Here is a 16,798-nt window from a genome sequence, read left to right as displayed (position 1 = left end):
CACAATATCTCTACCTTTCTCCTCTCCATCATATCAGCTACCTCTCTCCCTTTACCAGTCATAGTACCAACATTTAAAGTACCAACCCAAACCTCCACTCTCCTCCACTTCTCCTTTCCCTGCTGTCTCTGTAGACGTCTTTCTCCTCTCCTTCTTCAGATAACAGTAGCACAATTTACACCCGTACCCTGTTGTTAACGATACCTGTGGTGGTCGTTGGTAACCCGGGCCTCGACTAATCCGCTATGAAATCTATTTTGAGCTATAATTATTAAGCAGCTATATTATGCACTATAAGCTGTGTTTGCCCAAAGCGACTGAACAGGCAGCTTATAAAAACTTGACATTAAACCTGTGCAAGCATGTTGAGGTTGGTTAAAAATACTTATCTTACAATTACATAATTTTTGTACGATTGAATTGCATCACTGTGTGACATTGTTAATGATGCTTATCACCAGGGTTGGAAATTAACAGGGACTTGGGGGGGAAATTGTCTCTGCACTGTCTTATGAAATGAATGAAAAGTGTAATATTTGAGTATTTCTGCTGATGTTGCATTAGACTTGAGCATTACAGTATAACCAATCACACACTTTTATTGAAAATGCAGTGTCCAATCAAAGCATTTTGATTTGCCGCTGTGGAAAATGCTGGAGTTGTTCAATGTGTGCATTTACTGTGCGAATTCAAGAATTTTTGCTGCAAATGTGCATTCCAGAGAACTCCATGCCTCGACGAAGCTAGAAGCTAACCTGGTGTTCTGTTGAACATTGTTGATAGTTTTTATACTTCAGCTGTGAAAGGAACATTTTTGGGAGCTCAACACAACAGCTTTTATGATGCAGAAGCCACTTTAGTTTTTAAATGTGAAAATATTATTCAGCTTGTTTTGTTATTTATTTCAGAAATCCTTGTGATATATTCAGTTTGTGCTGCTCTGACTTCAATAAAATAGTGTTTAAAAATTACTTTTTGTTTAAGTCAGTTTTGTGTTTGTATAGACCATAACGCATAAAAGGGCATTAATGAGAACATTAAAGAACGTTAAAGAACATTAAAGTTACTTTTAACAGTAACACATTACTTTTTGGTGTAAATAATCAACAAAGTAACTGAGTTACTTTTTGAATGAAGTAACGAGTAACTGTAACTAGTTACTATTTTTAAGTAACTAACACAACACTGTATATATATATATATATATATATATATATATATATATATATATATATATATATATATATATATATATATATAAATCACTTTTACTTAAGTACAATATCTTATTACTCTTTCCAACACTACATACATAAAGGTGACTTAACTTGATCGTCCAGTAGGTGTCGCTGTGAGCGTCCAGGTCGCGTTGTGTTACAGGAATAGAAGAAGGCGTGCGGCAGTGTTGCTGATTGATGATCTGATCTCGGACTCTACTAATCATCTTTCCATTCCAATATTTCTGACAGGGTTTTACCTCCACACTTCCATCTGATCCGCTGGAGCTGAATTTGAGGAGCTTCACTGCGTTCTGCTGGAAACATCAAGGTAACTTCAACTCAGCTAACAGTGGCTCAATCCTAAACGGGTTTCTGCTCCCTACACTAGTGCACTACAGAGTCTACACTAGCGCTGTTTACCACACACTCCGTAGTGCACTACAGTCTACACTAGCGCTGTTTAATACACACTCCGTAGTGCACTACAGAGTCTACACTAGCGCTGTTTACTACACACTCCGTAGTGCACTACAGAGTCTACACTAGTGCTGTTTACTACACACTCCGTAGTGCACTACAGTCTACACTAGCGCTGTTTAATACACACTCCGTAGTGCACTACAGAGTCTACACTAGTGCTGTTTACCACACACTCCGTAGTGCACTACAGAGTCTACACTAGCGCTGTTTACCACACACTCCGTAGTGCACTACAGAGTCTACACTAGCGCTGTTTACCACACACTCCGTAGTGCACTACAGAGTCTACACTAGCGCTGTTTACCACACACTCCGTAGTGCACTACAGAGTCTACACTAGCGCTGTTTACTACACACTCCGTAGTGCACTACAGAGTCTACACTAGCGCTGTTTGCTACACACTCCGTAGTGCACTACAGAGTCTACACTAGCGCCGTTTACTACACACTCCGTAGTGCACTACAGAGTCTACACTAGCGCTGTTTAATACACACTCCGTAGTGCACTACAGAGTCTACACTAGCGCTGTTTACTACACACTCCGTAGTGCACTACAGTCTACACTAGCGCTGTTTACCACACACTCCGTAGTGCACTACAGAGTCTACACTAGCGCTGTTTAATACACACTCCGTAGTGCACTACAGAGTCTACACTAGCGCTGTTTAATACACACTCCGTAGTGCACTACAGAGTCTACACTAGCGCCGTTTAATACACACTCCGTAGTGCACTACAGAGTCTACACTAGCGCCGTTTACTACACACTCCGTAGTGCACTACAGAGTCTACACTAGCGCCGTTTACTACACACTCCGTAGTGCACTACAGAGTCTACACTAGCGCCGTTTACTACACACTCCGTAGTGCACTACAGAGTCTACACTAGCGCCGTTTAATACACACTCCGTAGTGCACTACAGAGTCTACACTAGCGCCGTTTAATACACACTCCGTAGTGCACTACAGAGTCTACACTAGCGCCGTTTACTACACACTCCGTAGTGCACTACAGAGTCTACACTAGCGCTGTTTACTACACACTCCGTAGTGCACTACAGAGTCTACACTAGCGCTGTTTAATACACACTCCGTAGTGCACTACAGAGTCTACACTAGCGCTGTTTACCACACACTCCGTAGTGCACTACAGAGTCTACACTAGCGCTGTTTACTACACACTCCGTAGTGCACTACAGAGTCTACACTAGCGCCGTTTACCACACACTCCGTAGTGCACTACAGAGTCTACACTAGCGCTGTTTAATACACACTCCGTAGTGCACTACAGAGTCTACACTAGCGCCGTTTAATACACACTCCGTAGTGCACTACAGAGTCTACACTAGCGCTGTTTAATACACACTCCGTAGTGCACTACAGAGTCTACACTAGCGCTGTTTACCACACACTCCGTAGTGCACTACAGAGTCTACACTAGCGCCGTTTAATACACACTCCGTAGTGCACTACAGAGTCTACACTAGCGCCGTTTACCACACACTCCGTAGTGCACTACAGAGTCTACACTAGCGCTGTTTAATACACACTCCGTAGTGCACTACAGAGTCTACACTAGCGCTGTTTAATACACACTCCGTAGTGCACTACAGAGTCTACACTAGCGCCGTTTACTACACACTCCGTAGTGCACTACAGAGTCTACACTAGCGCCGTTTACTACACACTCCGTAGTGCACTACAGAGTCTACACTAGCGCCGTTTACTACACACTCCGTAGTGCACTACAGAGTCTACACTAGCGCCGTTTACTACACACTCCGTAGTGCACTACAGAGTCTACACTAGCGCTGTTTACTACACACTCCGTAGTGCACTACAGAGTCTACACTAGCGCTGTTTACTACACACTCCGTAGTGCACTACAGAGTCTACACTAGCGCCGTTTACTACACACTCCGTAGTGCACTACAGAGTCTACACTAGCGCCGTTTACTATACACTCCGTAGTGCACTACAGAGTCTACACTAGCGCCGTTTACTATACACTCCGTAGTGCACTACAGAGTCTACACTAGCGCTGTTTAATACACACTCCGTAGTGCACTACAGAGTCTACACTAGCGCTGTTTACCACACACTCCGTAGTGCACTACAGAGTCTACACTAGCGCTGTTTACTACACACTCCGTAGTGCACTACAGAGTCTACACTAGCGCTGTTTACCACACACTCCGTAGTGCACTACAGAGTCTACACTAGCGCTGTTTACTACACACTCCGTAGTGCACTACAGAGTCTACACTAGCGCCGTTTACTACACACTCCGTAGTGCACTACAGAGTCTACACTAGCGCCGTTTACTACACACTCCGTAGTGCACTACAGAGTCTACACTAGCGCCGTTTACTACACACTCCGTAGTGCACTACAGAGTCTACACTAGCGCCGTTTACTACACACTCCGTAGTGCACTACAGAGTCTACACTAGCGCCGTTTACTACACACTCCGTAGTGCACTACAGAGTCTACACTAGCGCTGTTTACTACACACTCCGTAGTGCACTACAGAGTCTACACTAGCGCCGTTTACTACACACTCCGTAGTGCACTACAGAGTCTACACTAGCGCCGTTTAATACACACTCCTTCATAGTGCACTACAGAGTCTACACTAGCGCCGTTTACCACACACTCCTTCATAGTGCACTACAGAGTCTACACTAGCGCAGTTTAATACACACTCCGTAGTGCACTACAGAGTCTACACTAGCGCCGTTTAATACACACTCCGTAGTGCACTACAGAGTCTACACTAGCGCTGTTTACCACACACTCCTTCATAGTGCACTACAGAGTCTACACTAGCGCTGTTTACCACACACTCCTTCATAGTGCACTACAGAGTCTACACTAGCGCTGTTTAATACACACTCCGTAGTGCACTACAGAGTCTACACTAGCGCTGTTTACCACACACTCCGTAGTGCACTACAGAGTCTACACTAGCGCCGTTTACTACACACTCCGTAGTGCACTACAGAGTCTACACTAGCGCCGTTTAATACACACTCCGTAGTGCACTACAGAGTCTACACTAGCGCCGTTTAATACACACTCCGTAGTGCACTACAGAGTCCACACTAGCGCTGTTTACTACACACTCCGTAGTGCACTACAGAGTCTACACTAGCGCCGTTTAATACACACTCCTTCATAGTGCACTACAGAGTCTACACTAGCGCCGTTTACCACACACTCCGTAGTGCACTACAGAGTCTACACTAGCGCCGTTTACCACACACTCCGTAGTGCACTACAGAGTCTACACTAGCGCCGTTTAATACACACTCCGTAGTGCACTACAGAGTCTACACTAGCGCTGTTTACCACACACTCCGTAGTGCACTACAGAGTCTACACTAGCGCTGTTTACCACACACTCCGTAGTGCACTACAGAGTCTACACTAGCGCTGTTTACCACACACTCCGTAGTGCGCTACAGAGTCTACACTAGCGCCGTTTAATACACACTCCGTAGTGCGCTACAGAGTCTACACTAGCGCCGTTTAATACACACTCCGTAGTGCACTACAGAGTCTACACTAGCGCTGTTTACCACACACTCCTTCATAGTGCACTACAGAGTCTACACTAGCGCTGTTTACCACACACTCCTTCATAGTGCACTACAGAGTCTACACTAGCGCTGTTTAATACACACTCCGTAGTGCGCTACAGAGTCTACACTAGCGCTGTTTACTACACACTCCGTAGTGCACTACAGAGTCTACACTAGCGCTGTTTACTACACACTCCGTAGTGCACTACAGAGTCTACACTAGCGCTGTTTACTACACACTCCGTAGTGCACTACAGAGTCTACACTAGCGCTGTTTACTACACACTCCGTAGTGCACTACAGTCTACACTAGCGCTGTTTACCACACACTCCGTAGTGCACTACAGAGTCTACACTAGCGCTGTTTAATACACACTCCGTAGTGCACTACAGAGTCTACACTAGCGCTGTTTAATACACACTCCGTAGTGCACTACAGAGTCTACACTAGCGCCGTTTACTACACACTCCGTAGTGCACTACAGAGTCTACACTAGCGCCGTTTACTACACACTCCGTAGTGCACTACAGAGTCTACACTAGCGCCGTTTACTACACACTCCGTAGTGCACTACAGAGTCTACACTAGCGTTGTTTACTACACACTCCGTAGTGCACTACAGAGTCTACACTAGCGCCGTTTACTACACACTCCGTAGTGCACTACAGAGTCTACACTAGCGCCGTTTACTACACACTCCGTAGTGCACTACAGAGTCTACACTAGCGCCGTTTACTATACACTCCGTAGTGCACTACAGAGTCTACACTAGCGCCGTTTACTATACACTCCGTAGTGCACTACAGAGTCTACACTAGCGCTGTTTAATACACACTCCGTAGTGCACTACAGAGTCTACACTAGCGCCGTTTAATACACACTCCGTAGTGCACTACAGAGTCTACACTAGCGCTGTTTAATACACACTCCGTAGTGCACTACAGAGTCTACACTAGCGCTGTTTACCACACACTCCGTAGTGCACTACAGAGTCTACACTAGCGCTGTTTACTACACACTCCGTAGTGCACTACAGAGTCTACACTAGCGCCGTTTACCACACACTCCGTAGTGCACTACAGAGTCTACACTAGCGCCGTTTAATACACACTCCGTAGTGCACTACAGAGTCTACACTAGCGCCGTTTAATACACACTCCGTAGTGCACTACAGAGTCTACACTAGCGCTGTTTAATACACACTCCGTAGTGCACTACAGAGTCTACACTAGCGCTGTTTACCACACACTCCGTAGTGCACTACAGAGTCTACACTAGCGCCGTTTAATACACACTCCGTAGTGCACTACAGAGTCTACACTAGCGCCGTTTACCACACACTCCGTAGTGCACTACAGAGTCTACACTAGCGCTGTTTAATACACACTCCGTAGTGCACTACAGAGTCTACACTAGCGCTGTTTAATACACACTCCGTAGTGCACTACAGAGTCTACACTAGCGCTGTTTAATACACACTCCGTAGTGCACTACAGAGTCTACACTAGCGCCGTTTACTACACACTCCGTAGTGCACTACAGAGTCTACACTAGCGCCGTTTACTACACACTCCGTAGTGCACTACAGAGTCTACACTAGCGCCGTTTACTACACACTCCGTAGTGCACTACAGAGTCTACACTAGCGCCGTTTACTACACACTCCGTAGTGCACTACAGAGTCTACACTAGCGCCGTTTACTACACACTCCGTAGTGCACTACAGAGTCTACACTAGCGCTGTTTACTACACACTCCGTAGTGCACTACAGAGTCTACACTAGCGCCGTTTACTACACACTCCGTAGTGCACTACAGAGTCTACACTAGCGCCGTTTACTACACACTCCGTAGTGCACTACAGAGTCTACACTAGCGCCGTTTACTACACACTCCGTAGTGCACTACAGAGTCTACACTAGCGCCGTTTACTACACACTCCGTAGTGCACTACAGAGTCTACACTAGCGCCGTTTACTACACACTCCGTAGTGCACTACAGAGTCTACACTAGCGCCGTTTACTACACACTCCGTAGTGCACTACAGAGTCTACACTAGCGCCGTTTACTACACACTCCGTAGTGCACTACAGAGTCTACACTAGCGCCGTTTACTACACACTCCGTAGTGCACTACAGAGTCTACACTAGCGCCGTTTACTACACACTCCGTAGTGCACTACAGAGTCTACACTAGCGCCGTTTACTACACACTCCGTAGTGCACTACAGAGTCTACACTAGCGCCGTTTACTACACACTCCGTAGTGCACTACAGAGTCTACACTAGCGCCGTTTACTACACACTCCGTAGTGCACTACAGAGTCTACACTAGCGCCGTTTACTACACACTCCGTAGTGCACTACAGAGTCTACACTAGCGCCGTTTACTACACACTCCGTAGTGCACTACAGAGTCTACACTAGCGCCGTTTACTACACACTCCGTAGTGCACTACAGAGTCTACACTAGCGCCGTTTACTATACACTCCGTAGTGCACTACAGAGTCTACACTAGCGCCGTTTACTATACACTCCGTAGTGCACTACAGAGTCTACACTAGCGCCGTTTACTATACACTCCGTAGTGCACTACAGAGTCTACACTAGCGCCGTTTACTATACACTCCGTAGTGCACTACAGAGTCTACACTAGCGCTGTTTAATACACACTCCGTAGTGCACTACAGAGTCTACACTAGCGCTGTTTACCACACACTCCGTAGTGCACTACAGAGTCTACACTAGCGCTGTTTACTACACACTCCGTAGTGCACTACAGAGTCTACACTAGCGCCGTTTACCACACACTCCGTAGTGCACTACAGAGTCTACACTAGCGCTGTTTACTACACACTCCGTAGTGCACTACAGAGTCTACACTAGCGCCGTTTACTACACACTCCGTAGTGCACTACAGAGTCTACACTAGCGCCGTTTACTACACACTCCGTAGTGCACTACAGAGTCTACACTAGCGCCGTTTACTACACACTCCGTAGTGCACTACAGAGTCTACACTAGCGCCGTTTACTACACACTCCGTAGTGCACTACAGAGTCTACACTAGCGCTGTTTACTACACACTCCGTAGTGCACTACAGAGTCTACACTAGCGCCGTTTACTACACACTCCGTAGTGCACTACAGAGTCTACACTAGCGCTGTTTAATACACACTCCTTCATAGTGCACTACAGAGTCTACACTAGCGCCGTTTACCACACACTCCTTCATAGTGCACTACAGAGTCTACACTAGCGCAGTTTAATACACACTCCGTAGTGCACTACAGAGTCTACACTAGCGCCGTTTAATACACACTCCGTAGTGCACTACAGAGTCTACACTAGCGCTGTTTACCACACACTCCTTCATAGTGCACTACAGAGTCTACACTAGCGCTGTTTACCACACACTCCTTCATAGTGCACTACAGAGTCTACACTAGCGCTGTTTAATACACACTCCGTAGTGCACTACAGAGTCTACACTAGCGCTGTTTACCACACACTCCGTAGTGCACTACAGAGTCTACACTAGCGCCGTTTACTACACACTCCGTAGTGCACTACAGAGTCTACACTAGCGCCGTTTAATACACACTCCGTAGTGCACTACAGAGTCTACACTAGCGCCGTTTAATACACACTCCGTAGTGCACTACAGAGTCCACACTAGCGCTGTTTACTACACACTCCGTAGTGCACTACAGAGTCTACACTAGCGCCGTTTAATACACACTCCTTCATAGTGCACTACAGAGTCTACACTAGCGCCGTTTACCACACACTCCGTAGTGCACTACAGAGTCTACACTAGCGCCGTTTACCACACACTCCGTAGTGCACTACAGAGTCTACACTAGCGCCGTTTACCACACACTCCGTAGTGCACTACAGAGTCTACACTAGCGCCGTTTAATACACACTCCGTAGTGCACTACAGAGTCTACACTAGCGCTGTTTACCACACACTCCTTCATAGTGCACTACAGAGTCTACACTAGCGCTGTTTACCACACACTCCTTCATAGTGCACTACAGAGTCTACACTAGCGCTGTTTAATACACACTCCGTAGTGCACTACAGAGTCTACACTAGCGCTGTTTACCACACACTCCGTAGTGCACTACAGAGTCTACACTAGCGCTGTTTACTACACACTCTGTAGTGCACTACAGAGTCTACACTAGCGCCGTTTACTACACACTCCGTAGTGCACTACAGAGTCTACACTAGCGCCGTTTACTACACACTCCGTAGTGCACTACAGAGTCTACACTAGCGCCGTTTACTACACACTCCGTAGTGCACTACAGAGTCTACACTAGCGCTGTTTACTACACACTCCGTAGTGCACTACAGAGTCTACACTAGCGCCGTTTACTACACACTCCGTAGTGCACTACAGAGTCTACACTAGCGCCGTTTACTACACACTCCGTAGTGCACTACAGAGTCTACACTAGCGCCGTTTACTACACACTCCGTAGTGCACTACAGAGTCTACACTAGCGCCGTTTACTACACACTCCGTAGTGCACTACAGAGTCTACACTAGCGCTGTTTACTACACACTCCGTAGTGCACTACAGAGTCTACACTAGCGCCGTTTACTACACACTCCGTAGTGCACTACAGAGTCTACACTAGCGCTGTTTAATACACACTCCTTCATAGTGCACTACAGAGTCTACACTAGCGCCGTTTACCACACACTCCTTCATAGTGCACTACAGAGTCTACACTAGCGCAGTTTAATACACACTCCGTAGTGCACTACAGAGTCTACACTAGCGCCGTTTAATACACACTCCGTAGTGCACTACAGAGTCTACACTAGCGCTGTTTACCACACACTCCTTCATAGTGCACTACAGAGTCTACACTAGCGCTGTTTACCACACACTCCTTCATAGTGCACTACAGAGTCTACACTAGCGCTGTTTAATACACACTCCGTAGTGCACTACAGAGTCTACACTAGCGCTGTTTACCACACACTCCGTAGTGCACTACAGAGTCTACACTAGCGCCGTTTACTACACACTCCGTAGTGCACTACAGAGTCTACACTAGCGCCGTTTAATACACACTCCGTAGTGCACTACAGAGTCTACACTAGCGCCGTTTAATACACACTCCGTAGTGCACTACAGAGTCTACACTAGCGCCGTTTAATACACACTCCGTAGTGCACTACAGAGTCCACACTAGCGCTGTTTACTACACACTCCGTAGTGCACTACAGAGTCTACACTAGCGCCGTTTAATACACACTCCTTCATAGTGCACTACAGAGTCTACACTAGCGCCGTTTACCACACACTCCGTAGTGCACTACAGAGTCTACACTAGCGCCGTTTACCACACACTCCGTAGTGCACTACAGAGTCTACACTAGCGCCGTTTACTACACACTCCGTAGTGCACTACAGAGTCTACACTAGCGCCGTTTACTACACACTCCGTAGTGCACTACAGAGTCTACACTAGCGCCGTTTACTACACACTCCGTAGTGCACTACAGAGTCTACACTAGCGCCGTTTAATACACACTCCGTAGTGCACTACAGAGTCTACACTAGCGCCGTTTACTACACACTCCGTAGTGCACTACAGAGTCTACACTAGCGCCGTTTACTACACACTCCGTAGTGCACTACAGAGTCTACACTAGCGCCGTTTACTACACACTCCGTAGTGCACTACAGAGTCTACACTAGCGCCGTTTACTACACACTCCGTAGTGCACTACAGAGTCTACACTAGCGCCGTTTACTACACACTCCGTAGTGCACTACAGAGTCTACACTAGCGCCGTTTACTACACACTCCGTAGTGCACTACAGAGTCTACACTAGCGCCGTTTACTACACACTCCGTAGTGCACTACAGAGTCTACACTAGCGCCGTTTACTACACACTCCGTAGTGCACTACAGAGTCTACACTAGCGGCGTTTAATACACACTCCGTAGTGCACTACAGAGTCTACACTAGCGCCGTTTAATACACACTCCGTAGTGCACTACAGAGTCCACACTAGCGCTGTTTACTACACACTCCGTAGTGCACTACAGAGTCTACACTAGCGCCGTTTAATACACACTCCTTCATAGTGCACTACAGAGTCTACACTAGCGCCGTTTACCACACACTCCGTAGTGCACTACAGAGTCTACACTAGCGCCGTTTACCACACACTCCGTAGTGCACTACAGAGTCTACACTAGCGCCGTTTAATACACACTCCGTAGTGCACTACAGAGTCTACACTAGCGCTGTTTACCACACACTCCTTCATAGTGCACTACAGAGTCTACACTAGCGCTGTTTACCACACACTCCTTCATAGTGCACTACAGAGTCTACACTAGCGCTGTTTAATACACACTCCGTAGTGCACTACAGAGTCTACACTAGCGCCATTTAATACACACTCCGTAGTGCACTACAGAGTCTACACTAGCGCTGTTTACCACACACTCCTTCATAGTGCACTACAGAGTCTACACTAGCGCTGTTTACCACACACTCCTTCATAGTGCACTACAGAGTCTACACTAGCGCCGTTTAATACACACTCCGTAGTGCACTACAGAGTCTACACTAGCGCCATTTAATACACACTCCGTAGTGCACTACAGAGTCTACACTAGCGCTGTTTACCACACACTCCGTAGTGCACTACAGAGTCTACACTAGCGCTGTTTACCACACACTCCGTAGTGCGCTACAGAGTCTACACTAGCGCCGTTTAATACACACTCCGTAGTGCGCTACAGAGTCTACACTAGCGCCGTTTAATACACACTCCGTAGTGCACTACAGAGTCTACACTAGCGCTGTTTACCACACACTCCTTCATAGTGCACTACAGAGTCTACACTAGCGCTGTTTACCACACACTCCTTCATAGTGCGCTACAGAGTCTACACTAGCGCTGTTTAATACACACTCCGTAGTGCGCTACAGAGTCTACACTAGCGCCGTTTAATACACACTCCGTAGTGCGCTACAGAGTCTACACTAGCGCCGTTTACTACACACTCCGTAGTGCGCTACAGAGTCTACACTAGCGCCGTTTACTACACACTCCGTAGTGCGCTACAGAGTCTACACTAGCGCCGTTTACTACACACTCCGTAGTGCGCTACAGAGTCTACACTAGCGCCGTTTACTACACACTCCGTAGTGCACTACAGAGTCTACACTAGCGCCGTTTACTACACACTCCGTAGTGCACTACAGAGTCTACACTAGCGCCGTTTACTACACACTCCGTAGTGCACTACAGAGTCTACACTAGCGCTGTTTAATACACACTCCGTAGTGCACTACAGAGTCTACACTAGCGCTGTTTACTACACACTCCGTAGTGCACTACAGAGTCTACACTAGCGCCGTTTACTACACACTCCGTAGTGCACTACAGAGTCTACACTAGCGCCGTTTACTACACACTCCGTAGTGCACTACAGAGTCTACACTAGCGCTGTTTACTACACACTCCGTAGTGCACTACAGAGTCTACACTAGCGCCGTTTACTACACACTCCGTAGTGCACTACAAAGTCTACACTAGATACACAACCTACATCAGTACCTGTCTTTACTAAGACCCTTGTAGCTAAATGAGTCTCCACAAAATCAAATATTATTTGTCACATACACATACAAATCCGATTCCAAAAAAGTTGTGATGCTGAACAAATTGTGAATAAAAATGGAATGCAATAACTTACAAATCTCATAAACTTATATTTTATTCACAATAGAATATAGAAAACATATCAAATGTTGAAAGAGAGACAGTTTAATGCCAAATATTGGCTCATTTTGGATTTCATGAGAGCTACACATTCCAAAAAAGTTGGGACAGGTAGCAATTAGAGGCTGGAAAAGTTAAATGTACATATAAGGAACAGCTGGAGGACCAATTTACAACTTATTAGATCAATTGGCAACATGAATGGGTATAAAAAGAGCCTCTCAGAGTGGAAGTGTCTCTCAGAAGTGAAGATCGGCAGAGGATCACCAGTTCCCCCAATGCTGTGGTGATAAATAGTGGAGTTTCTCAGAGAAATAATTGCAAAGAGTTTGAAGTTCTCATCATCTACAGTGCATCATATCATCCAAAGATTCAGAGAATCAGGAACAATCTCTGTGCGTAAGGGTGAAGGCTGGAAAACCATACTGGATGCTCGTGATCTTCTGCCCTTAGACGCCACTGCATCACATACAGGAATGTTACTGTAATGGAAATCACAACTTGGGCTCAGGAAAACTTCTAGAAAACATTGTTGGTGAACACAATCCACCGTGCCATTCGCCGTCGCCGGCTAAAACTCTATAGGTTAAAGTAGAAGCCATATCTAAACATGATCCAGAAGCTCAGCCGTTTTCTCAGGGCCACGGCTCATTTACAATGGACTGTGGCAAAGTGGAAAACTGTTCTGTGGTCAGACGAATCAAAATCTGAAGTTCTTTTTGGAAAACTGGGACGCCATCTCATCCGGACTAAAGAGGAAAAGGACAACCCAAGTTGTTCTCAGCGCTCAGTTCAGAAGCCAAAATAAAATGCAGATAAATAAAAAGTATAAACTATATAAAATATATGAAAATATATGTATATACATCATTGCGTATGGCAGATATTAACAGTACAAATTAAAGTGATATAGTGACTTTAAAGTACCCATGTGCAGTGTGGTGTGATATAAAGCACCAATGTGCGGCACGGTGTCAAGTCAAGTTTATTTCTATTGCGCTTTTCACAACAGACATCATCTCAAAGCAGCTTTACAGAATTTAACAGTGAAGGTGAAGGATGTTTATTTATCCCTGATGAGCACCATGGAGGCTGTGGTGAAGGAAAAACTCCCTTAGATGTTATGAGGAAGAAACCTTGAGAGGAACCAGACTCAAAAGCAGAACCTCATCCTCATTTGGGTGACATCAAGAGTGTGATTATAGTCTTTAAACACTACAGAACACTGGAGAGTGAGAACTAACATGAGCACTGGAGTGTGTGATTATGACTGATGATCTTTCTACAGTCTTTTACAGTCATTATGGTTATAAAACCAGGAGCTACTGAGCAACTCATAAAATAACTCAACATCTGAGATCCAACACCAGCTTCTCCATGCCCGAGCCTTTAAACAGTCCAGGAGGTCCAGTGTAAAGCAGCACCGTGCGGCGCGGTGTGAAGGCGTAAAGGTATAAATTCTGCTTCTTTGTGTGATAGAGATTTAATCTGCATTAGTAGATGACATGGAGAACCGTGTTTACAGACAGTGATTTCTGGAGGTGTTAATGAGCCCATGCAGTAATTCACATTACAGAATCATCACTGATTTAAATGCACTGCTGCCTGAGGGCCTGAAGATCAGTTTACACATGTAATATATTATATATTTATATTATATATGTGAACTTAAAAACTTATGTAAAATTAATATATAGCTAATAATATAGCTATAGTATAGATGTTTGATTTTGGACTGCAGATGAAATGATTGAAACCATTCCCACCTCTTTTCCAATTCAGATCTAATCGACTGGAATCTGTTGATCCTCTCAGTCTTCTGTGCCTACGTCATATATGATTCCTCAGCAAGAACACCCAGAAATACAACTCGGATGAAGTCTGAGAAGATGAAATGTGAGAATCAGGAACCCCACCGAGAGAGCCCCAGTAGTGCTCAGATATCATCAGGTTCTTTCCTCAGGAACCACTATGACAGAAGAGTGAAAAAGCTTCATCAGTGCTCCGAGTGTTGGAAGAGCTTCAGTCAGGTAAGCACACTTAAAGAGCACCGGCGTGTTCACACCGGAGAGAAGCCGTACCAGTGCTCACAGTGTGGAAAGAGCTTCAGCCAGAAGGGCAACCTGAGGAAACATCAGAGCGTTCACGCTGAGGAGAAGCCGTACCGGTGTTCGCTGTGTGGGAAGAACTTCAGCAGCAAGAGCAATCTCGAGCGGCATCAGCGCATCCACACCGGAGAGAAACCGTATCGGTGTTCGCACTGCGAGAAGAGTTTTATAGAAAGCGACAGTCTTATAAAACATCAACGCGTTCACACCGGAGAGAAACCGTATCTGTGCTCGCTGTGTTCCAAGAGCTCCAGCAGCACCTCCGCATTCACACCGGAGATAAACCCTACTACTGTCTGGAGTGCGGGAAATGTTTTCGACAAGGAACCGGGCTCCAGATCCACCTCCGAATTCACACCGGAGATAAACCCTATTACTGTCTGGAGTGTGGGAAGAGCTTCAGGCAAGGAACCGCCCTGCAGATCCACCAGCGTGTTCACACGGGGCCGAAGCCATATCTCTGTAACGAGTGTGGGAGGAGCTTCAGCAGTCACAGTAACCTTCAGAGACACCGACACATTCACACCGGAGACAAACCATACTGCTGTTTAGAGTGTGGGAGGAGCTTCAGTCGGGACGAAACGCTGGAGGTCCACCAGCACAGTCACACTGCAGACAAGCCGAGTCAGTGCTCCGAGTGTGGGAACAGGTTCAGCAAGAGGAGGAACGTTCAGCAACACAAACACATTCACACTGCTGAGGACCAGGATATGCTGAAGAACTAGATCTTCTCTAAAGGAACTTCATACTCGATGTTACTGCACTTTCTTACACACATGCACTGACACTTTTTATTTATTTATGACTTTACTTGTGACTATTGCACACACACACACACACACACACCTCATCACGCATATACAGTATTTTCTGTCTGGAAGGTTCATCTACACAGAAAACTGTAAACAGTCTGTTAAGAGCTCAGATGTTGTAGGTATATCATTTATATTTAGATGTTTATTATTTATGTTGGTTATTTGTGTGTTTTGTGTTGTTGTTGTTGTTGTTGTTGTGACATCAGAGTTCCCCCATGGGGATTATTAAAGAACTTCACTCTTCTCTGTTCTTCTTGTCGAAACTCTGCACTAGAGCTCCACTGATATGGGTTTTTCTCTGACCGAAGCTGAGATTCAGAATCAGGGCAGCTGATAGCTGATATATGTTTGACCTATTTTTTCCCTTCATGCTATAAAATCGAATAGTCTGTCCGGTGTCTTTGTAGACGCGTCTGCATATTAATCAGCCTGGTCCTGATCACTTGGTCAGACTCTCTTCTGTGCTCTGTTCATGACTCTACACCTTCTAGCTCTGACACTGAAGAGATCATTTAATATTCTCTATAAGGTCTGATAGATATCTAATCTGGACAGGGTTTTGTCAGACTGCAGTGTGGATTTGAATGATGGGGGGGGGGGGTGTATTAGTGTAGAAGTGTTAAACACATATTCAGGGTTTAGTGTCTACATTCATTACTATCTAAGGAAACAGAACCAACACTATGGAAGAGTTGATCTGACGGGAATTCACACTGTATACGCATGAAAGACTTCACACAGATATTATAGGATCATGTGTTGAGAGAAACAAATGGGAGTTCCTCTTAATGTAAACAGTTCTTATAGATTA

At 45.8% G+C, this 16,798-nt stretch overlaps 1 protein-coding gene across 1 annotated transcript; it reads left to right on the top strand.

Moving 5' to 3' along the window:
- Positions 1-1,316: 1,316 nt before the first annotated feature.
- Positions 1,317-16,229, top strand: LOC310739020 (uncharacterized protein). Its single transcript, XM_083564606.1, has 2 exons — positions 1,317-1,548; positions 14,847-16,229. The coding sequence occupies exon 2, from the start codon at positions 14,939-14,941 to the stop codon at positions 15,722-15,724; it is 786 nt and encodes a 261-aa protein (XP_083420732.1). The 5' UTR covers positions 1,317-1,548; positions 14,847-14,938; the 3' UTR covers positions 15,725-16,229.
- The last annotated feature ends 569 nt before the right edge of the window (positions 16,230-16,798 follow it).

The sequence above is a fragment of the Silurus aristotelis genome (genome assembly GCF_946808225.1).
Source record: "Silurus aristotelis genome assembly, chromosome: 2".
Classification (NCBI taxonomy): domain Eukaryota; kingdom Metazoa; phylum Chordata; class Actinopteri; order Siluriformes; family Siluridae; genus Silurus; species Silurus aristotelis.
The sequence above is the reverse complement of the archived record's forward strand: the minus strand, read 5'-3'. Positions and strand labels throughout refer to the sequence as shown.